General features: G+C 38.9%; 1 protein-coding gene across 8 annotated transcripts; it reads left to right on the forward strand.

Moving 5' to 3' along the window:
* CD47 (CD47 molecule) lies at window positions 1–24693 on the forward strand. Of its 8 annotated transcripts, XR_008466757.1 has the most exons (13): window positions 1–138; window positions 3766–4116; window positions 5480–5527; window positions 7783–7872; window positions 12086–12187; window positions 12570–12662; window positions 13239–13334; window positions 15138–15230; window positions 16687–16718; window positions 19099–19123; window positions 19783–19810; window positions 20371–20492; window positions 22286–24693. XR_008466757.1 is itself a non-coding variant. In XM_054203928.1 (12 exons), the coding sequence occupies exons 1-11, from the start codon at window positions 93–95 to the stop codon at window positions 19806–19808; spliced, it is 1002 nt and encodes a 333-aa protein (XP_054059903.1). In that variant the 5' UTR covers window positions 1–92; the 3' UTR covers window positions 19809–19810; window positions 22286–24693. The 8 variants fall into 8 exon arrangements, 6 of the variants coding, with proteins under 6 accessions (XP_054059903.1, XP_054059893.1, XP_054059923.1 ...); XR_008466760.1 differs by lacking the exon at window positions 19099–19123; XM_054203928.1 differs by lacking the exon at window positions 20371–20492.

Raw genomic sequence — 24693 nt, forward strand, 5'->3', positions numbered from 1 at the left:
CCCGCCCCCTGCGCGAAGCCGCCCGCCCGCTGCGGCGCCCAGCTCCGGAGGCCGTTGGGCTGACTGGCCGCGCTCCCCGTCGCCGCTTCGCCATGTGGCAGCTGGCCGCTTGGGTGCTGCTCAGCGCCGTGGGCGTCGGTGAGTTCTCGCCGCCCTCTCTCCCTCCCTCCTTTCTCCCTCTCTCCCTCCGTCGTCCCGACCCCTGCGGCTTGGGGCCGCGGCAGCCGGGCCCGGGACGCCTTTCCGCCCACTCCCGCCTCCAGCGGCGTCCCTGTGCAGGCGCCCTGCCAGCCCCATGGGGTCTGAGGAAAGGAGGGCAGAGCCGCCTCACCCGGCCCCCTGCAGCCGTTGGGTGGGCGGGAAAGGGAGGGGCGGGCGTCGCCGAGGCGGCGGGAGAAGGGCGGGGGGGAGAGGGGACGTATCGGGTCGTGAGGCGTCCGGTCCCGCGGGGCCTCCTCCGCTGAGCGTGGGGGCTCCCATCGCGCCTGCCCGGAGCTCCCGGCCGTGGCTGGTGACCACCGAGCGGCGAGGGTGACAGCCGGCGTGTGTGGGACTGCGCTGTGCTGAGCTGTAGGTCGCCATCCGCTGCTACGGTGTGTGTGGGGTGTTCCTCCGCCCCTCCGCCTCCCGCATCCTCCCCGGGTCTGGGGGTGGGTGGCTTCTCGCAGAAGTCGTGGGGGGGAGGAGGGACGCCGTGACCAGCGCAAAGCTCCTCGTCTTGTACTGCCTCGTAGCGTTCAGGGCAGCTTAATGCCCCTTCTTGAAGAAATTGGCGACGATCAAACTGCTCGTCTGCTGTAGGGTTGACGAAATTTCTCGGTCTTGAAAGAAGTTTGGGTGTCACTGACGTGCAAATGGCATCTCGCAATCTAACTTCTTATTTTTCTGTGCCTCCAGAAGAAACTCGGTGCGGGGAGGGAGAGCTAAAAAAAATTGGGGCGCTTTTCACTGAGGTGCAAATGCTCTCCTGTCAGTAAGCAGCACATCTAGAGCTGCGTGTTTAAAACTAGCATCAAAATTCATGTCTGGGTTGCCGAGTTAGCAGTGGACTGGCTTAAATGCTGAGTCCCCAGGTGTGTTTTGTAGTCAGTGAGAAATGCAGGTGTCCATCAGGTGCAACTACCAGGCTTAGCCAATTTTGGCATAATGTGCAGTATTCCTGAATTTGCACTGCATGTGTCATTTGAAACAACTTTTCTGTGACGGCTTCACAACTGCATTTTCTTCAGAAGCAGGCCCCCCTGAACTGCTTAGTGTAAGGCTCTAAAATTGTCACCTTTGTGTGACACCTCTAAGCTGATAATCCATGAGAAAGTTTGAGGCTAGGAGGCCACCTAGTAGTCCACTGCGTGGAGGATTTGGGAACTGTTGCCGAAGGGTTCTGATGACTTTCTCGTCCCACAAGAAGAACGTCAGAAGTTGATAGTGGAAATGCCATGTGTAGTAAGCAGTCAGGTTCCCTTTAGTGAGATAGCAGACACACACCACCTTCTATTAAAGCAGTCAGATTTGCAGAGGACAAAACCTGCAAATATTTGCCTGTGTGCTGCTGCTGGTGCCTGTCTGCAGCCTGCTCATTATTTCCCCAGCACTCTGCTGGTGGAGCAGTTCACATGAGCACTTCTTCACTGGCTTCAGGCAAAATATGCCAGCCCTTATAGGCTAACATCACACAAACCCGTCGAATCAGTAATGTACAGCTCCCTGCCATTCTGTGCTAATACTAGTGAGAAAGTTGTGATCGATTTATTTTAATTCCTTCAAGTTTTTTTTTTTTTAATTTACTTTGGTAAATATTTGGAAGTATAGTTGCTTTCTTTAGTTGAAGATCACCTTTCCCAGTGATTGGAGCCAGCAGAGAATATATTCTTCCTACAAAGTGTAAATGTACTAGCTCTAAAGGAGGAAAAAAACCCCCAAAACCGACAACCTCACACTCAGAAACCTTTTGTTGTGAGATAGTGTTAAAATAAAACAGATGTGAAATTTATTTCAGGAAGAAACACTGAAACACTACAGCTTTTAATTGCTTGCATTTTTTTTTTTGTTAGTGCACAGTTTGGCAATAGTTATCCTTTGTTCTGCTTTTGTTACTTTTTATTTTTTTTGAAGTACAGTCTAAAGAATGCAACACAATGAGTAAACTAGAGAATAATTCTTTCTTCATTGTTAAGTGCTGTCATACATAATGCATTTTGTCAGTTTATTATAAGCTTTTGATATTTCGTAGTAATCCAGTGATTTGTGCGAGAATATTAAATCAATGTTTCAAGGATATGTACTTTTTAAATTTGATCTGAGACTGTTGCTTTGAAAAAAATGGGCTACTGCAAATAGCAACACAACTTTTTTTTTTGTTTGTTTGTTTTTGTTTTTCTCCTCCCTTTCCCCTCATTGAATTCAGTCATCAAATACATATCTCAACTCTGAGCTGGTTTAGACATTTGAATACCAGTAGTTCCTCTGAAGTCACTGGAGCTACTCCACTTTGTAACTCTGTGTGCTTACAGTATTAGGGGTTGTGGTCTTGTTTTACAATATGTGTCTTTTCCCATATTTGATTTTGTCAGGTGAATATAGTCAAACATTTTGAATGATTAATGCCACTGGAACTCTGGGGAATAATGACTATTAGGAAAGCTATTAACTAAGTTATAATTTCACACAAACGAGGAAAAATACAGAAAATAAGGATTCAAAGCCTTCATACTTTGCAGTCAAGTTAGTTTAATTAACCTCTTTCTTTTGGTTCCTGGTGTAATTTAAATACTGATGTTATAATTTTTGGTATATTCAAGAACTGGTTAATGGGTCTTCATTTCAGATAAAATCTTGGCATAGGATTTAGGTCTTTCTTGAAGCACTGTTCAGTCAGTACGGCTGTTTTAGAACTGTGGTGCAATGTGTGAGAGAAATGATAAAAACTAGCAGTGATAACATCATTCTGTGTGATGGTGATTTTTCATTACCTGCATTGAATTTCGTTGTTAGTAGCATTAATCACAACACTTTACAATACAGGACACTTCTTAAAAAATTTCCATTTTCAATTCTATTGTGTATACACTCAAATACTAAGTAAGTAATGATTTTATGTAATATATGGTATTGTGTGTGCACCTCGTCCATCAGAAAGGAAAAGAGAGAATTCGCAAGAAGTGTTCTAAACCTATGGGCATTTGGCTCCACCTTCAGAGATAAGAAGGAACAAATGACAAACCTTTGTTGATTAAGCTGCCCTGCCTGCCTTCTCTCAGAAGTGTAAAAGCAGAATTTTTTCCCTGTGTCCTTAACAAACTATAGCGGATGCTGGTGTGGAGCTGATGCCTGGACCTCCATTTTTAGATACCTGTGTGATCAGCAGCAAAAATTTGAACATCAGTGGGACAACCTGTGGTTAGTGTTATGTGTATGCTTTGCAGAAACAAGGCCTTAATGCAGTATTTCTGCATATGGAGTTTTAGAGGAAGTGTCCAAGTAAGTGGCAGTCCAAAGTTTTATTACTTTTTTTTAAAATTTATGATAGGTTATGGTATCTGTACATTAAACGGATGTGAGAATGGCTAAGTCTGTATAGCGCTGTGGTAGAATTAGAATAATGCTTTTTTTCCTTTCTTTTGTTACTCCCTTAAAGCATGGTTCTCTTTTTGTGGTTTCGCGGGAGTGTTTTGTTTTCCCAAATGGCATGTTGTAATTCTTTTTTCTTTCTTTTCTTGTACATTAAGAAATCATTCTGAATGTGTCAATTTTCATTTTTCTTTATAGGTTCTGCCCAGTTGATGTTTAATGTGACAGATGTTGTTCAGAAAACTAACTGTAATAAAACTGTGATTTTACCTTGCCATGTGATTAATCTAAATGAGAACAATCCAGATGTCATGTTTGTCACGTGGAAGAGACAAGGAAAAACAATTTTCTCTTTTGATGGAGGAAGAAAGGAGTTTTTCAGAGATTCAACTGTTCCATCAGCTAACTTAGTATCTCTGGTGGATTTACCCAAGGGTATTGCCTCTCTAAGGCTTAACAGTGAAGAAGCAGATGTTGGAAATTACAGTTGTGAAGTAACGGAATCAAACAGAGAAGGAGAAACAAGAGTTGAACTTAGAAAATACTCAGGTGAGTTGCCTGCCACTGTTTTAGAATTTGTTGGGAGAGAAAACAAGCAAAATCTTACGGGAAAGAGAAAAATAATTAATATGACAATGTATTATGTTAAATTGAAAATACAAAAAACGTAGCACAAGTCTTCTAACTTGAATGCTAATGCGAGTTATTTTGAATTAAGTTATAGGGGAGAGCTTCTGTGGGAAAGATCTGAACACATTTTTTCACTCTGTAATAAATGTCTGAAAATCACTTGTCTTACAGAGTACAATATATGCTTTCCAGCATCTTTTAGATTATATAGTTGGTAATATTTTCAGCATGGTTATGTTATTGCATTACATACTGAAAGATATTTTTAATATCTTTGTAATACTGAACTGTATACATCCAGCGGCTGCAGAGATCTTTTCTTTGAAAAATTGCATCTTGCAGTCTTTAGCTACGCTGAAAAATTACAGATAGAACTAATAGAAATTCTGTATAAGAGTTGTAAAACTTGATCTGAAAGTATGCAGTTTTCCAGCAAGGTTGAAAATGCTACTAGGTGGTAACTTGTTAGGGATGTCTGGTATTCAATGTCATCTTTAGAAGGCCATGTTTAAAATAATGGTGACTAAGTGATGAATTTTGCATCTAGTGAGCCATTTTACCTTATCTTGTCAGATGCAGCCCATGTGCTCTAGTGCCGCAGCTATTGAATAAAGGGATCTGCTGTACATGTGCAGTCTGTCTAGTATTCTGCAGAAGTGACAGTTTTGCTGCACATATGTGCATATTGTTTCTCTGTTCTGCACAGGAGACTTGCTTCTGGAAGGCTTCTCAGAAGCACTGAATATGTTACATTTGCATAGCACGTGGAGTCTTACCCATGCACTGTAGAATTGTCCTAGGACCTTTTTGCTACTAGTTTTTGCATTTGTCATTAAAATGTTTATGAAGGTCAGACACGTTACTTGTGTTCTGCTGCAAATGGCGGTGTAATTCACGGTTGGGTCTAATTATTGAGTTAACCCTATACACTGCAAAGCAAATGTGATCCTGAAATGGATTGAGAGGGGCACAGCCGCTGAAAGAGTGAGGATGCTGCAAAATCATTTGGTTCTTAGAACACCGCAAAAACAGGGGAAGAGGTGTATAGGCAGTTTCCTTCCTTCTCTTGTAGCTTGTTCGTTACTCAGCCTTTTTGGACTGTTTTTGCCATTCACTGTTAAGCTCTACAAGAGGAAACAAGGCTTGAGGAAGTAATACAATCAAGTCCTAATTTGCAAGTTTTATTGTTTTATTTTTACTTATTCTGTGTTTAGAATTTTGAAAGCTGTATAAAGACTACAAAGCGGGAAACTGATGTAATTTTTCTAATTTCATTTTCTAGTCGTCAGTTGCGGCGAGGAAAGTACCCCAACACCAAAGGAAAAATGTGGTTGGTGAAGAATTTATAGTTGCGAGGTCACATTAGTTTGAGAGTATATGCCAGAAAATGTAAAACGTAGTGTTATGTTTGAGTGTTTAGCTGAAAGTAAACCAGTTGCTTGTTCTCTCTTTAAGTTCTTCTGCACAATTTTTTCTGTTTGCTCCTCAGTGTTCTAGAGAGACTCTTGAGATAATAAGCTAATAGAAGAAAGTGTAGCAAGTGAGTTTTGAAAAGGGTTAGTAAATAATGGAAATCCTGTACTAGTCTTCACTCTGCCATTTCAGAGCAATGAATTCATGCTGTCACTATTAATATATTCAAATTGATGCTTATACAAAGATAGTCATATAAGAGCCAACTATTCTCCATCTCACTTTATAGAATTCCTGGATTCACATAGGAAGCGGGTAGCAGAGTGAGCAAGACTTAAATGCTAGTACCCTTGTCTTTGGGCACACTCTTTCCTGATCAGTTATGACAGGAGAGTGACCGTAAAGTTTCCCCTTTTTCTCTTTTTTTCCTCCTCTTCCCTTTTCCTCTGTTCTCCTCTCTCTCCTCCTCTGTTTCCTTTCCTTTGCCTCCTTTCCTCCTCTCTCCTTCACCTGTTTCCTCTGCCTTTTCCCTCTTCTCTTGTTTTCTCTCTTCTTCCCCAGCATGTCTGTAAGTGTCTCTTGTTAGTTTGGAACTGACTTCGATTGGCTCTCAAAATAATACTTTTCACCAGGAGTTTACCTAATTGCTATGAAGCAACAGAGTAAGCAAAATGTATTACCAAGAAAATGTGTTCAGCTGTTTCTCTTATTTGCATGCTGCATATACCGCAGTATTGCAAGCATTTCCATACAATAAGTGCTTTTAGACTTGAAGACTGGACCATATGTGGTTCCATGTTGCATGCTGAAGTTCTAGCAGATACCAGGCTTCATGTCTGCTTTTTTTTCTATTTGTAATACCTGTTAGTGTAATCTGGAAATGCTGTAGAGGAAGTGAAGCTGCTTTTCAGTCTCTGCTTGCAGATACTTTCAATTCGTTAATAATTGTCAGTTAACATCGCTGGGAGTTGCCTGTAAGATTTGGCTAATCTAGAGAATGGCAACTGTGCATTGAAGTTACCGTTCAATGTTTGTTGCTTTTTTGAAAATGCAAATGAAGCAAAACATGTAATGAAATCATTCGTTGAATTAGGCTTCTTTTGCTGATAAGGAAGTTGGCAGATATTCCTCCATTTCTCTGCCTTTATCATATTTTGCGATTGCCTTGTATTTATGTTCTAACTATAGTAACTTCTTCTGTGACTCCTTGCGGGGGAGGGGGAAAGAGGGGAATTTGTGAATTTGAAACTGTCCTCAAGGTATTTACTTGTCATTGAAAGTTGTGATGTATCAATAGTTCATTCCATGTTTCTGGAGCTGAAGATACAGCTTTTAAATATGGAGAGTAAGTGCAAGGAGTATGCGTCTAAATGAAGATTAGAAGTTTCTTTGGAAGCAAATGTGCAGGCAGAGGAACGGTATAATGTAAGAAATGGAGACTTTGGACTCCACTGGGTGAGTGTAAATGAAGTTATGAGCAGAGATGTAAGAATCAACTGCATTTTCTAGTTCAGTGGAGATGTTTTCAGAATTTTCTGTTAGAAGGTGGCTTACACGGTCTTACAGCACAGGTGACTGAACAGCCTAAGGTATCCAAGATGCAGGGGAAGAAAAGCTAAATGGATGATGGTGGGGAGACCTAAAGGAAAATGTATGATCTCTAAAATTAACAAAGCAGTGTTTCCTTCTCACTTAGGTAGTTCCTGTATTCCTTACCACACGTCTGGATTTCAGGAATTACGGCAGTTGGAGGTAGAATAGAATAGCTCGGGAAGCATCAAATTGGACTTTTCATATCTTGCCCAGCTTCCCTGCTTAGCCTAAATACACCATTTTTTTCTGATCTACTGTGCTGTTTGTAGTTCCACAAGCTAACTAGCTTGTACTGCCATACAGTAGCATAAACCTGTCCTCTGCTGCAGTGGAGGTTAAGACCTCCAGTCTGGAAAATGTTAGGGCAACTAGAAATACTGAAAAAGTAGGTTGTCACACACAAGATGAGAGTGAAAAATACATAGGTAGAAGTCATCTTAGCCTATTATAACTCTTCATGCTAACTATTACATTGAGTATTGAGCAATCTAGAGCATAGCCTAAAATGAGCAATAAATGTAAAGCTAACAACCTCAGTTTTTGTTTTCTTCCTACCATTTTTCTTTTTTTGTTCTCTAGGATCATGGTTTCTTCTAGTGGAAAGGGCTATCATCATAGCGTTGCTGTTTGTAATTGTTGCTTTGTGTTTGGCTCAGTTAATTCTTGTTGGTAAGTATTGACTCTTTAATTCTTTGCAATTACTGATTTGTTCTAAAATCACTTGCTTGCATAAAATCATCCGTGTAAGATGAAAGACAGTGCTTACATCTAAAAGGTGTCTGGTGGAATTGATCTAGATGATACTCAGAAGGGTGGTTTGCCTACTTTGTCACATGATACGGTGTTTGGTTTGCTCTGGAATCCCTCTCCTGATCATCCACACGGTGTTACTTATGTTCATGTCTGGGCTTTCTTTTGGCATGAATCAGCTAATATTACAAGAGATTCAACTTGTATATGGTAGCTCCTAATAAGCACTGTTACTTACAGGCTTGATCAATAAGAGCACACCAAGCTACACTCTTTTGTGCTACAAAAAATGGAGCTTTGTACTCCATTTCCTTATTCAGTAAGCCTTGCACTCTTTCAGGACACGTAACGTACGTTTTTGGCATCAAGCTGTGAAAGCATTCGTCTGGCATAACATTTGCAGTTTGGGACCTTTGAACTGAAACCAAACATGAACTCATCAAAAAGATGTGTTTTGGGGCTTCAGCGTGCCACGTGGTGCCCCAGTCATGCAGTGTGGACTCAGGTGCTGGGGTCTAACCCTAAGCAGCAGGGTCTGGGCCAGTCTGCTCTATTTGCTTGGAGGCCAGAGGTTGCTTCCCGGAGTTAAGATTTTTAGCAGATATATATCCTTGTAGACAAAGGTGTGACGTGCAGCCTAAAAAGTCTGTGTTTAGAGCTAGTCTGCCACATGGTGATGTTTCTGCTGCCAGTACTGTTGCAAACAATGAGCTTTTTTGCACATGTGTAATTTTTGTGGGGTATAAATAGTAATTTCTACTGTCATTGGTTAGAACAAAGAAGGTTTTTTTGACTGTTGGTTCACCATGACACTGAATTATTAGAAATAGAAACACATTTCATTTTAGGGTCATAAAATCAGTATTAGAAAAGATGGGGTTGTCTTCTTAATATAAAGTTGTTCATTAGTGTTTTAGCACTGGCTGAGTTACAATCTAACACTGATTTTGTTAGATGTTTTCAGAGGCAATGCTTCACCAGTGTAAGACATCTTTAGATGTTCTTTATACACTGGTGTCCAACATGTATACAATGTAGAGTGTGCTTTATGTCCTAGTCTTTTACACGGTCCCCTGTGGTGCAATTTGTTATATCACTCTTTCAAGGTTTTTTCAGCCTTTTTCAATTTGTAGACTTCCAAAAAATTAAAAAAAAAAACCAGCTGGTTAGAGGCGAGTCCATAAGAAATGGAAAGAACTCGCGCTCAGAGTGATTCATAGTAATCACATACATATTCAGCCATCTGTATATAATTTCCTTTACTACCTCTTCATGCACCTCTGAAAGTGGTACGTGACTCTTCAAAGGTTCATCCATGGTCAGAGGTTGACAACTAATATGTATTTTTTAAATTATTTTATTTCCATAGTGTTAGATTCCTGATTTTCATTATTGTTCATAATGGTTTAGGAGTTTCTGATATATCCAGGAGTTGTCATTGCCTTCCATTTATAGCAGAACTTTAACATTTTTTAGCATTTTGATAGGAAAGTAATAATTGTCCTGAAATAAGCATTGATAGAAGCATTGTCATTTTACCTAAGTAAGTTGAGCCTGCTTGGATTTTATTGCATCTGTGCACTTTATTGCGAGGTCTTTGACCTCTCTGGGGAAAAGTAATCGTGCTACCTCTAACTTAATCATAGAATCTTCATGGTTGGAAAGGACCTTTGAGATCATCGAGTCCAACCATACACACACAAAAAAAACCCCAAACCTTTACAATCTCTGTCACTAGAGCATGCCCTGAAGTGCCCAATCTAGATGTTTCTTAAATACCTCTAGGGGTGGTGACTCAACCACCTCCCTGGGCAGGCTGTTCCAGTGCCTGACCACTCTTTCAGTGAAGTAACTCTTCCTAATATCTAACCTAAACCTCCCTTGCTGCAACTTCAGACCTTTTCCTCTGGTCCTGTCATTATTCACCTGGGAGAAGAGGCCAACACCCACCTCTCTACACCCTCCTTTCAGGTAGTTGTAGAGGGCAATGAGGTCTCCCCTCAGCTTCCTCTTCTCCAAGCTAAACATGCCCAGCTCCCTCAGCCTCTCCTCATATGACTTGGTCTCCAGACCCCTCACCAGCCTGGTGGCTCTCCTCTGGACACGCTCCAGCACTTCAGTGTCCCTCTTGTACAGAGGGGCCCAGAACTGAACACAGCACTCGAGGTGAGGCCTCACCAGTGCCGAGTACGGAGGCACGATCCCTTCCCTACTCCTGCCAGCCACGCTATTCCTGATACAAGCCAGAATGCTGTTGGCCCTCTTGGCCACCTGGACACACTGCTGGCTCATGTTAAGCTGGCCATCCACCAGCACCCCCAGGTCCTTTTCTGCTGGGCAGCTTTCCAGCCACTCTTCCCCCAAGCCTGTGGCGTTGCTTGGGATTGTTGTGACTGAAATGCAGGACCTGGCACTTGGCCTTATTAAACCTCATACAGTTGGCCTTGGCCCATCGATCCAGCCTGTCCAGGTCCCTCTGTAGAGCCTTCCTACCCTCAAGCAGACCAAGACTCCCATCTAGTTTGGTGTCATCTGCAAACTTACTGAGGGTGTACTCAATCCCCTCATCCAGATCATTGATAAAGATATTAAACAAAACTGGCCCCAAAGCTGAGCCCTGAGGGACACCACTGGTGACCGGCCACCAAGGGGATTTCACCCCATTAATCACAACTCTTTGGGCATGGCCATCCAGCCAGTTTTTTTCCCTTTAATTTGCACTGGTTTAGTTAACCTGTGAATCCAGCAATGCTACAGTATACCTTTAAATAGTTTGTTAAACTGGGCTTGATTTTTCTGTGTAACACTTTGGAATATATGTTTTCTTGGGTTTGTGTTTTATGGGGGGTTTGTTTTCTTGGAGTTTTTTTTGTTGGTTGGTTGGTTTGTGGTGGGGTTTTTTGATATGCTTACAGGATTGTTTTTTAGGATTTAAGTATAGCATATCCATTACGTATTTTTGCCTTTGTGTCTTGCTTTCCTTATTTAGCATATTTATAATAGGAAAAAATATGAATTTCCAGTACAGATATGCAGGAAGTTTTTACTATTACTACTATTCCAAATAAGTTTTTGGTTTAAATGACAATAGTACTTGTGAGCATGACTGGGGTCTTGTTGCTTTAGACAATGTGAATATAATGAACGACTGAGTTTTAATTACAAGAGAGTATGCTGTGACCCTTCCATAGATAAGATACTATTAAAGATTTTGTTACATGTACCCTCTAGAATATTTACTGTATCCTCATGATACTTTTTTTGTGCTTATGCAGTGCATGTAAGTGGGATGTTAATATTGTACTTGTTCCTTGTTTTTCTTTTTGAAGTTACTGGCAGTATTTGTTCTCTGTTTGTGATTACCAATTTCAACATACACCAAGATTCGCGGTATATTAATTTTCAAGCTTGGAGCAAGAGCTGCCTCATTTTGTGTCTTAGTTTTAGCAGTGTATGAGGCAGAAACAAACACGGCGTATTAAGATGATGTATTTGTACTGTTCCTTCTTTTCCAAAGACTACTAAAGTGCTGCTGCTTTGAAACCCTCCACTAGAATCAACCATTTCTGAGATGGCAGCTATTTAGCAGTGCAGTTTTACTGAAAATTAGTCTTGTCTATGGCATCCGAATATGTAGGTCAGCCCATATCTACTCATTCTCAAAGCATTCTGGTGAGATGGGAACATCACCTTGTTCCGTTGGGCATGAAGGTGATATACAGTGTCACAGGGAAGAGAATTAAACCTGGAATTTTGAAATCCCTGTCTGACACTCACCTGAGTAACAAATTCAATGTAACATTATTTAAATGTCAGTAGCGCATCTACTTGAATTAACCAGTACCATGTCCCAAAGTTATTTTGATAACATATCACCTGAATTACACAGAAGATGGAATTAAGAATTTGACTAAAACACCAGTGCCGGGTTTCATTTATCTGAGTAAGCCATATTAACCATATCAAACAATGAAAACAAATGATACCTTGGTAGTATTTATAGTTCTAAGTTTTTAGGACTTTGTTTATTTGTTTAGGACAACAGTCTCAATCATAAAATCTGTGTATTTTAGTGAGATAATCCGTACGTCTGATTGTTTTCCTCTCTGTCTCTCTTGGTTTTGTCTTTAAGCATTAAAATATGAAATTGGACCTGAGAAGAGAATGGGCGTTATTGTAGCAGCTGTCTTCTCCATAGTTGTTGCTGTTGTAGGCACTGTTCTTTTTGTCCAAGGTAAGTGTATTAAAATTGCCTGCCTAGTTTAAGGGAATAAGAGCACAAATTAATCTCTTCCATGCAGTAGTATGGAAGTTAGTACCACCTATTAATAGCTATCTACTAATTTTAAAATGAAAAAAATATAGAATACAACAAAAACAGCATTGTGGGTGTCAGGCCCTCAGATGATCATAGGGAGATAGAGACTCCAAATTTATTTCTATTTTCTGTCCTGCTGCCTTGAGTGAATGCTAGGGGCTAGGGACTGACTTCTGGTGTTCAATGGGATTTTTTTCTGGACCCTAAAAACTTGATGATACTAACAATTTACTTTTGCTTTGTGCTTTACTCCAATCAAGGATTTCTGTTTTACTAATTTCTGTATAAATGTTTGCAGATGGCTATACTGCACAGAATCAAACTGGCCTTGGCCTAATTGTAGTCCCTGCTGTGATTTTCGTACCGCTTCAATACTTTATGTTTGGAATAGGTGAGTATTTATTCACTAGCACAAGAACATACTGACTGAAAAACTGAGCCTCCCCCAAGTCTACATACTGTTTTCTTTTTTTTTTTTTTTTTTTTTTTTAATAAATAGGTGCTACCATAGCATGCTGGGTTCCTGACCTTCATAGTATCTCAAAACAAAATGTTTAACCTTGTTTGTTTGCCTGAGTTGCTTCAGGGAAGAAGTATAAGTTACCTGCTTGAAAAATGAGATTTAGGGTAGAACATCTGAGCCATTCCTGCTCTTCCTTCCTAGGTCTTGGGACTGGGATGAATAACTAACTCTCAGAACATGTGTATTTAATTTTGCTTATGCTTTATTTATAATTTTTATAGTATATTTATAATTTTATTTATATATACATATATTTTTCTGTGCGTGTGTATACATCAAGAGCACTGAGTGACTTGCATAGCTGTTTTGTTATCACGCTGGCTGGCTGAGCCTGGAATTTAGGAGAGTCTGATTGCTAGTTTTTATGGGAATGATCTGCATTTTGTATCCCTTTAGTTAGTCTTTGAAAAATTGCAATTTTGTTTCTCTTTCTGTCTTTCCCAGTGTTCGGTAGTCTACCACAAGCAACATTTGCTCTGATAGGTCTGCAAATTCTTGGTTATGTAATTGCTGTGGTTGGTTTTGCTTTGTGTGTCTCAGGTAAGCAATTTCTCTTCTGTAAAGGTGTCTTTTTACTTTTGTCCCTACCTGATGTTTGCTTATTTGTAACACTAAAATGCTGTGAAAATGGCTTCACTACATTGAACGTTAGTGAGTAACTTCTGTAAACGTACTTTAGGATTACTGTCTTAATGCTCTTTTATCTGGTGAAAGAAGAATAGCCCAAAGGCAGTATCACATATATCAGTTTCATTAGTATGACTACATCCAGCATGACTGCATTCTATGAGCCGTTGCTTAACAAAAAAAGAAAAGTTAATTGTTTTAATTTTACAACAGTTAGTGCCCTGAAGAGTCACCTAAAACCAATGTTGACCTTTATTAATGTTATTTTTACTGAGGCCTAGGGTATTTAGAAGCTAAACGAGAGTCATAATGACTTTCTCATGTTCAATGAATAAATCAGAAATTCTTTGTTGATCTCCACTTGTATGCGACTGATAACTGAGTCGCTGGGAAACGAATACCTTTGTAACAGCTTAAAAAGGCAAATGCAGAGACAGTAAACTTGGAAGTGTTCTTGGACTGTTTTAAGTCTGGTTGTGGCTGGCATTCTGTTTCAGCCCTGAAAACAGTCACTGTTGTAGAAGAACTCCAACTAAATACCACACACAGTGCTACCCCTTATCCCTGCCTCGTACCCTCCCTTTGTACCCTGCCAGCCTTCCTGGAACTCTGCCCACCAGAAAACCCCACAGCAGAGAAAAGGGTGAATTTAGGACTAGGCATCCTTGGCAGTATATTTAGTAGTAGAATACATACTCATGTTCATTGGAAGCACTTTATAGCCCTGGCTTATTGTTTCTTAGAGACATTGTTCATTTTGTATTTGGTTGGGGATTTAAGAAAAACTATTTCTCCTTGAAGTGGTTTCTAAAGGTCTGCTGATCTGGGTGAAATGATACACCTTTCAGTGGAGTTGTGTTTGGAGTTTTATGCTTATTGTTTAGTATTTACAGAAGTATATGTGAGGGACGCTTAAGTGTTGTCAAATGTAGTAGTAAAATAAACTGATGGGAGATTTCTGGTAAAGCATTAATCCCCTAGAGTAATAGAAAATGGAGGATGTTTTTATTATGTGCTCAAATGGAAAGTCTCCCTAGTTTTTCAGGGTGACCTTTTCACAGGTAGATGTTATCGTCATCAAGGTAGATGTTATTTGTGTCCCTGGAAGTTTAGTTCAATGACCCTTAAGTGTCAGCAGAAATAGCTCCTCCTAGGTTGAGCTCACAGGTAGTTGCAATGACTTCAGGTCCCTGGAAACAAGGATCAGAGAACAAGGAGTTTGTACAGTCAACTATGGTTGGGTAATAGTAGCCTGTTCCTGCTCTGTGATAGGCCTGGATTTGCCTCAGAACTGCCCTCATATTCTGCTCCCTTCTTCCCTTTTTTTTTTACTCTTTTTTTATCAGTAACAGTGTTGAATTCTGTAATTCTAATGCAATTATAGTTCAAACAAATGGGATTGAAGATATAAGTTTAAATTTAAAATAATTTAATTAATGAAAGAATGTTGTTGATTGCAGTGAATGACAGAATGGCTAAACTGTAGTATGCTAGTATAGTTAAGCAGGATAAATCAGTAAATGCCTCTGTACCATTAAAGAATGTATATAGAAAAAGAAAGATGCAGAAGTAGTTCTGGGATAGCTTTGAAAGAGAAATGAATCACATCTGGTTTTATTAGGCTTATTTATTTTAGTATTCAGTTATATCCAAAATAAAGGTTTGTGCTTTTACTTGTGTCAGACGATACAGTTTCTTTTATTGTGTTTTTAACAGCTTGTCCTCCGATACATGGGTCTGTTGTCGTTGCTGGCTTAGCTATTCTGGCTATTGCAAATTTGCTTAGTCTGGGTTACGTGTTTATTATGGGTAAGTAGCACCTAATATTCCGCATTATTTTTTTCTAGCACTTCAATATTCGGAAGAGCAATTTTCTCTATTGTACTTTTCAGAGGTAGACACAGCTTATTTGAACATAAGGTGTGATTTCACAATTACATAGTTAAAAAAATTACTGAAAAGTTGTCTGTATATATTGGCTTTGTTTCATAGAGCTTGTGTGGGGAATCTTGAGTAAAGAAATTTACAGCTTATCATAATAAACTGTCTTGAGATCAACACAGCCAGGTTTCTTAAGTACGAGTGTTGCAACTGTAGGATTGTTGTTACTGTTTAAGCTCTTCATTTATACAGTTGGCTAGGTGAACCTTAGAATGAAGAGAGCAAAAGGATTTCAAGGATTCTAGAGTGGGTTATGGGATGGTGCACACAAAAGCTTATCAAAATAGGAATTTAAAGAAGAAAAGTCTGCCTAGTGATTTCCACTGGTTAGAGGTAGGTTAAAATAAGAGCGATTTGAATGCACACCTTTCGTTTTAGTGAATCCTATTTTTTCTTATGCTTAATTTTAAAAGCCAGGAGGAAAGACTAGTAATACTTTGTTTCAGAAACAGGTCTGTTCACGAGATCTCAAAAAGATGAGAGATATAAAGATGAAAAAGCCAGTCAGGCCTGCTAAATAAGCAAAGAATACAGCAATGCTATGTGATTGGAATGCTGGTACACCACAGCATATTATGTGGACTTTACATCTTGGATTTGAGAGCAGTGTGACTTCCTTGTCTCAAGCTGTGCATGAAGGCTTTTCAAACAGCTCGTTAGTTTGGACAGAGAACCATGCAATTGAGGATATATTGCGCTGATGTGTAAACAGTCAGTGCAGACCCTGGTCTGCACTGAACTATGCAGTCTTCCAGGTTTAGTACATGCACACCTTGTGTAGGCATGGTCAGAATAGACCCTGAGACAGGGAGGATTTCCATTAAAGAAGAAATTAAGGCAGAATGCCTAATATTTGATGTCTGAGATGAAGATGAGTCAAAAATGTGACAGAGATGAAGCAAGCCTTTTAACAACAATAAAAGTAATTTTTATTGACTTTGGACTACTTGTATATATGATGTGTGTCTATGTGTCTGCATAAATATTCCACTTGTAGTTTGGTTATGCTAGCTGAAGAAGTCAAATGTGACTGTTGGGTAGATTCCAGCACACCAAAAATAAGCACAAAGAGTAGTGTGTAGCATAATTCATTTTTAGAGCTGAATGCATGAGTGAGACAATTCACAAACTGTACATGATAAGGTTATTCAGTTCGTAAACAGAGGAGTGCTTAGGGGCTTTAAGAATTTGCAGATCATCGTATTAAGTAGTTTTGGATAGACGAAGCTTCATTTTTGTCTCTTGCTGCTCTGTTCCACGTTTCATCAGTAGATTATTTTTATTCGGTCGATCATGACATGCTCACTCTTTTGCAATTATTTAGGTCCCAGAATGAAAGATCATCCTCGTCCAGGGGTAAGCTTAAAATTAATAAATTTGGGGTGACTAGATGGCTCAGGGGATTGTAGTGAGATACTGAACCTTTCTTCACTAGTTCGAATTCAGACCAGGTTGGTAGCAAGCAAAAGTTCTGGCTGTGTAACAGATGTCTAATGTTGAGTGAGTTGGTGGTCTTCATTGTCCCTATTGAGTGTGTCTCTAGTACTGTAATTGCCACCCTTACCTGATGGCTACTCTGGCTGTTGCGCCCAAATGGAGTTTCAAGGGCTGTCACAAAAAGGTGGTGGATGTGAAGGGAAGTCTGGTGTTCTTTTACAATGCACTCTTTCACATGAATTTATAAAGACCTTTTGCTCACCGTAAGGAAAATGCTTTTTCCTTAAGGTGAATGCAGAATACCACTGAATTTTTTTTTTAATCTAGGTGGCTTAAAACAAAGACTTAGGTTGGGTTTTTTTCCTATGGTCTTCTACATCAGAACTCTTTAAAATTCTCTTGCATTCCCAGCTATACGAGTGCTGTAGCCTTGATCTTTTTTTCTTTTCTTATTTTACTATAGTGCCCCTTAATTTGATGAGACCATCTGAAAGCAGAGCCTTTAGGTCACACAGAACAAATGGAAAAGCACTTTGTGTTTTTTAAAGAAGGTTTTTCAGTCAGTCTGTTTGAATTCTAGAGTAATCATTCCTCAAACAGTAATTTTCATAGACTTATGCAGTGCTTTCTAGTGATCCATGAATGTGAGCTGCCTGGTTTCTGGAGTTTTGCAGAAGCAAGTAAAGAGGCACAACTGTAAAATACCAGTAAAATTTCCTTGTAGCAGGGGAGTATGGCAAATTCTAAGTCATCCCATTTCTTGACTGATAGCCATTATTTGAGACGTGTTTTCAGATCTCTTCTTCAGTCTATGGCCTGAGACCCAGCTGTTAAAGAAAGATGGTTTCTAACAGTGGGGCAGGAGAGCTGACCGTAGTTAGGACAGCAGAGATTATTTTTTTTTTCCCTTTGCTTTTTCTCATCCATTTTCATTTTAAGGAATAATATTTCATAGAATTGGTCTCGTACTTACAGAAGGAAAATCAGTGCATGGAGTTTAAAAAAAAATTTAAAAACAGAGGAGGTTTACAGGGTTCATTATGTTATAAAAATGAGCTGAGAAATGTACTACGGATACTCTTCTTTCGAAATGCAATCTTGCCTTTATTTAACACGCTTATTTTAACCTGTAGAATGGAAGCAAACAGGGCAAGAGGAGATATTTTTTTTTTAAACTTAGTTTTTTGGTTGTAAATTACCTTTATTATATGTTTTTATTTTTTTATTTTATTAAATGCTAAATAATATCCTTTGTGGAACTCTGTTCTCTTTATGAGCCGTTCTCTTCACAAGGTTTTACACTGCAGTGAGGATTTGACAAATAAAGTAATAGCCACAATTATGTCGTAATGAACACCATGTTACTCTCTGAATTGGAGACAGGAATAAAATCAAAGACATTTTTAAAACTTGGAGGTCATTGGAAATCTCAGCCACTAAAAATATGGGTTTTGCAGCTGCAGTTAGTGGAAGGCCAGATACAGAGGAATTCAGGTGACAATAATTTGTGCCCATGAATTTACATAAGTTAAGGAAAGACCTAGTGGAAAATGAAGTGTATTAATATGTTCTCATTTCCACCAAGGGCAGTTCAGCGTATATTGCTGTACTTTGAGGCAATAAGTAGGTGTTATTTTGAAAGTTATTTTGAAAGTACACTTTGATTCTGTGTAATCTAAAGACTATGGAAAAATTACTATTGGTGAAGTGCTTAATTTTGACAATGGGGCACACTTAAAAAATGATGCTTGATATTTTCTTGAGTCTGAAGGGAAAAGATGTGTATTTTGAAATCTGCCATCTTAAGGAATTCCTTATTATTTTTTTAAATGTTTCTGTAGATTGCATGTGGTGTTTCTGATTATTGTCTACCAAACTAAATGCACAATTGTGGTGTATTTCCTTTTGAGGAGATTACACTTGATTGCTTGGCTATTTTTATTATTTTTTTTAGTTTTTTAGTCAATGCTGCTTTATTACTAACCATTGATCAAATCACAGAAATATCAGTTAGATTTTAGAGCTTAAAAGTAGTATCTGCATGCCTTTTGCTGCCACCTAGAGGTATTTCATCTGAGGAAAAATTTGCAGTGGGGGAAAAATAATCTGGAGAATGCAGTTATTGATTGATTTATTTTTTTTCAGAACTCTAGTCATTAATTTTATTAACATTCAGCTTTCTTCATTTTTGTAGAATCACTACTTACTGTATATGTCAATTAGAGTAATTTAACTGTGGCGAGCCAAAAGTAAACATGAAGGCTTTTTATACATATATATATTTTTAAATGTTTTGCAGAAAGCTGTAGAAGAACCACTAAATGGTAGGTGATATTCAAGGCTTATCTTCTAATGAAGGGATTAATTATGGAAAAAGGTCAAAAAAATAATTTTAGTTCTCAATACAACATCACTGAGATGGCAGATCGGTATGTCAACTTATGTGGCTCTGTGAGTTAGTAAGAATTTGATCTCTCGATGAAATTATGCCTGCAGCTCCAGACCCCCTGTTGTACGTTACTGTGCTTTGCTAGCTAGTGGCATTGGTTGGCTGGTTTTAGGACAAATCTAGTATCTCAGGATATTATACCCACCCTCTTCACCTTGCAAAAAGTCCAGCTTTTAAGAGGAAAAGAGGGGACAGATCTTGAAAATCAATGTTAATTCTTCTTCATGGGCATTTTATCTTGGTGGAATACTTACGATTATAGCAAATTCTATCCTTGTCACTCTATTCTTTTGATATTTCTTTGGGTTGGAGAAACTCTGCAATGGTGTTGGGCTACTCTTGATTGCGCTTAAGATGGGGGAAATTTGGAAGGAATGACTCTGACTTTTTTATTTTTATTTTTGCTGTTCTGTTCACTAATTGGCATGCTGGGCAGTAGCAAGTAACCCAAATTTTAGAATTAATCTGAATATTAATTATGAAGCATTTCTTGGTGTTTGGCTCATTACTAATCTGTTTGCTTGGCTTTTAAAGATGCAAAAGGAGTGATGTTAGAATGATGGTAAGTCCAAATATATCTCCAGATATTTATTTTAATTAACATGTATTCGGGGATTTTGATGTTCAGAGTTACCCAGTGCTAATATGACTAAACTTAGAGGACAGGTTTCAGTGCAAGTGCTGTTCTTACTCAAATTATGTTTCATTGAAAAGAAAGCATACGTATTTTCTGTATCATACATAGGGGAAGAATGTTTATTTCTAAACAGCGAAGAGGATAAGTCAGTGAGAGAACTATTAAATAGTGTGTTTCTGATTGAATGTGGAAAGTCAAATAGTTTGTATGCTTCCTTTATAGTTACATATTATTTAAGATGCATGGACTGTTTCCTTGGTGGTGGGTTGTTGTATTTGTTTTTTGGTTGTTTTTGTTGTTGTTGTTAATATAACTAAGACTTCTCTACGTATTTAATTGGTCATCTCCCATGGAAGTTCACAGGAAAGTAGTTTAAAAGTAGACTTTATCTCCCCCTTGCCCCCTTTAGAGGTTACTTAAATTCTCTGGGTTTTGTTAGATTGTTTGCATTCCAATTGGATTTTACGCAATTTATTATTTTTCAGGGTCAGATAGTAGTGTTTAAAAACAAACAGAACTGAAACACATCTGCATAAGATTTAAGAACTGTTCACATAACTTCAACTTACTTTTGACAAACCTGAATTTTGAACTTCAAGATCTAAAGGTGCACTGTGGCTTCTGCCTGTTGGTTATGCTTGATGTTTAAAGATCTACCAAATGTGGTAAACAAAGATGTATGTTGCAGTGTCCTGGCTTAATTTAAGATTTCTTCTGGTTTGAAATGTCAATGCTGGGATGAGTCCTTTCTGATTTTATAACAGCCTGTGAGATTGCAACACTGACTACGTGTAAATAGACTCCTGATAATTTATAATAAGCCATGAAACAAGAGGGACTGTATTAACTTGGCCCAAAATTCCCAAACTGGTACCTAAAGTGAGTAGCCAAGTTTGCCAAGATTCTTGGTTCCTGCAGCTCATATCCATCGGAAGAGTAACAGAATTTGCCTGGCCAGATTGTAGAGAGCTTAAAATTTAAGCTCTCATTGAAGATCTTAAGTTTTGGATTAGATGCTCAGGTTTGAAAATGAAAACAGTCTTTTACTGATTTTTTTCCTATTCAGAAGCTGTATATAATTTTCATGGGAATAGGATAAAAGAGCACATGTTGATGCTATTGCTACTTTTGTTTCTTGCTGGAAACTGAGCAAGCTTGTCACAAGGTATCTCTAGACCCTTAGCCTAGTACTCCTGCATCAAATTACATTTCACTAGTCAGGATAAAGAGTAAGGTCACTCTAAATTAAAATATTTTTATACCATGCCACTTCTAGAAGGTATGAATTGAGAATGTGACAATAAATGAGGTACTAGTTATCCCTAATTGGGAAAAGTTATGTCAGTGGATTTTAAAAACAGGCTTCCTTACAAATACCAGGTACTGCTGGGTTTATGTTACTTATGACTACTACCTGATTCATCCAAACATGCTGTAGGATTATTTTCTAAACCAGTAGGAATACAGGCACTTTTGCAGTACAAAGGACAACTGCTGGTGTCTTCTAAATGCATTGATAAAATGTATACCAGTTAGTATAATCTGAAATAGGAAGAGTGGAAGGTAGGTCCTTCTTCAGAAGTGACTGTTGCTCGTTCTTCATGGCAGCAGTTTGAGATCAGGAAACAAATAGATATTTGGCAGCGTATTGCATTCAAAACTGACCAGAAAGGAGATAAGGGTGGGATGGATACAGTTACTGCATTCTGCTGCTTGTTCTTGGAGAGCAAGGTAGAGTTTTTCTTGGAGATCCAATTTTAAATAAGTTGACTGTTTCTTCTTGGGTCTCATTTAGGCTTACAAAAACCTGCCTCCTCTTTTAAGTGCTGATGTAGAGCTTCCAAAAGCACAGAAATTGCTAATTGTCCATTTCTTTTGAACTTTTAGGGTAAGGTTAGAAGTCCATCTGCTTTTTCTGCCTTGAAAGATGGCTCCTAAACATAACAGAAGGTTTTACAGATAGAAGGCAAGGGCTCTGACACACAAGCTGGAGGCAGGAACCTTTTGAGCTCTACCTGTTTTCTACCTTAACCTTCCCTTGGAAGTTCACACACTGAAGGGATGAGTCAGATGCTGAAGCACACTAGCTTGCAAAATGGCACGTGAAAGTAAACCATCATTTAAGAGTAAAGACAGGACAGGTCAGACAGCTAAGGCTGGGAGACGCTACAGCTCACTCCAGTTCATGAGTTGGAGCTCCAAGACAGTGTCCACTTTGCTGTTGTGGAGAGACTGAAACATCACTTGCTGTTAGTACCACACTTTTCCATTGTTTGAGTGCTAAGCATGCTGTCGAAGTTTGAAATAAAAAGTCTTTTTTTTTTTTTTTTTAAGCTGTAACTTGAGCACAAAATGTTGCTGCTCATCCCAGACAATCTTTTTTTTTGTTTCTTTCCCCAGAACTGCAGAGTTATGTGATACGTGAATAGTACACCGTTGTTGATACACCGTGGCCTTGAAGATGCACTACTCAAAGAGAAGAAATTCAGGAAACTAGTTGTTTTGCATGTGTGGCAAAAGTGCTTTTGATATAAATGATGTAATTTTATAGTCACAGCAGCTGTAGCGAGGAACATGTGTGTTTGCCCACATGTAATCTTTATTTTCTTGTTATGGTATAAATGGTATGGTTGAGGGTGAGGATACAAAAAGCACTGTTTGCCCACTACAGGGTCTCCCTGCAGTAATACTTAGTGGTATTATTTTCAAAAACTATCATTAGTCACTGCTTTGGTAATGGGCCTGCACAGCCCAAAGATTGCAATACCATTTAGACTATTGTTTTCTTTATTTGTGTGCATGGGCAAGGTACGGTCATGTGTCTATGATACAAGCAGGAAGTAGAGATTTTACAAATACATCTTTTCTGAGAGTCAGCAAAACTTTTATAAAAAAGATAAATAAAATCCTTATACACAAAGTTGCGTAAGTACAAAGTTTACTCCCAGCTCTCCTTAAGTTATTCACCGAGTTCTCAGAATTCCACAAAACAGTAGTAGACCTCTCCATAGGCCATAGTCATATATGCTCTGGTGACCGATATTTTAGTCCAGTGAGAGAGCTCTCCGTGCCTCTTCTGTGTTCTTTGGTGAGAAACTGCTCAGCTCTTTGAGCCTAATTCAGCACTGGAATTATGGAGCACAGCAGCTAGTAATTTTCATGCTGAATGTGGTTCTTTTGTGCGTTCATGTCGTGCAGTGTGTGGTACTGGAAGCAATTTCAGATTTTCTTAACTCAGTGAATTTGTAAAACTCATTGATGCTTCATAAAAAATAGGAGCTGTCCTATTTAGTGTATTTTTGACAGAGTTTTAAAATCTGTTTTCTTGAATGGAAAAAGGAGCTATTTCATTTCTGACCCAAGTTTGTGGTGCTGCCATTACAACACAAATACATAAAATAGAGGATAAGCCGGAGGAGTTGATGAGAAGCAAGGAGGCTCAGTTTGTGTATATATGTAAGTGGTATGGGTAAAAATCAATTTTCTAGGACTCGCACATTCCATGAGATCTTACCACGTTTTACAACTGTTTTGAAAATCGTTCCAATATAGTTGGCTTCTCTTGGACTTTATGTATCTTTGTAGAAATCTTCACACTGCCTCCTATTAGTACTAAGGTAATATATTTCAAAGGCACACATGGTTTTCTCCTTCTAACAATTTGTTTGGAAAGCTGTCGCCAAACAGTAATGTAATAAAATCCATGTTTTTAAAGATTCTGAGTAATTTGGCACATCTCGGAGTTGGATGTTACAAACTAAGATTCATATCCATGTTGTGGGTGCACATTGCAGAGATTCAGGTCTCTGCATGTTGAGCTCCAAGTCTCGATGCAGACGCCTTGCATCAAGAATTCAACAAAATAAAATCGAGGTATCTGATTTTACAATATTTACTCTCATAAACAGCCCTCTTGCTAGGGCTGCAGGACCGAACTGCTTAGAGGAACCCATGGTCCAGCCCTTACTAAAGTCAGTGGAACGGGCCACAGCGAAGAGGGTTATTCACATGATAAAACATTTAAGAAGCACGTATGGTTTACACTTAGTTCCATGCCTTCAGGTTTGTCAGTGGGAGCATTCATAAGAAGATTTGAGCAGAAGATTGAGTATCTTTTGATACAGGTTTTTCCATAATCACAGCAACCTCTACCTAAAGATGGGAGATTACTCTCCATTAACAATTCAGTGTAAGAATTTACCTGATGAAGTACCATGCAGAGCTCCCTATTTATAACTAGTGATTCCCTCTGGTGAGTTGAAAGTTGAGCCATTGAGGAATAAAAAACAAACCCAACTGGAATTCTCTTGAGGTATACTGCCTTATAAGAACCATTATGTATAATAGCTTTATGTTAACTTCTGTAAAGCAAACTGCAGTTGAACCCGTTTGTGTTGCTGTGGGATGAGGCCGAGCTGTTACTAGGCTTTGCCGAAACATGAAGAGCTCAGTGGCCATGTACAGGCTGCAGGGTCAGTTGCCTCAGAAATGGGAGAAACCCACCATCCTGTTGTTGCGCTAGGGGCTCTGCTCTGGATATCTTGGAGGTATAACTTTAAAAGCAAGAGTTTAAAGAGTCCTTGTTACTCCCAGCCCTTTCCCACCAGTAATTTAAAACCAAAGTTGTTCATAACTGTATGGTTCCATTTGTGTGTGTATGTATGTGTGTATATATAAATATATAGACATTTTAAATATCTATAGATCTATAGTCTTTACCCAAGAAAATGTTTTTATTTATGAAACAATTTTGTAAATATTGTGCTAATATACTTAAAAAATAAAGTCATTTTAAGTTGTTTTTGTGA

Source organism: Rissa tridactyla, chromosome 1, assembly GCF_028500815.1.
Source record: "Rissa tridactyla isolate bRisTri1 chromosome 1, bRisTri1.patW.cur.20221130, whole genome shotgun sequence".
Lineage (NCBI taxonomy): Eukaryota > Metazoa > Chordata > Aves > Charadriiformes > Laridae > Rissa > Rissa tridactyla.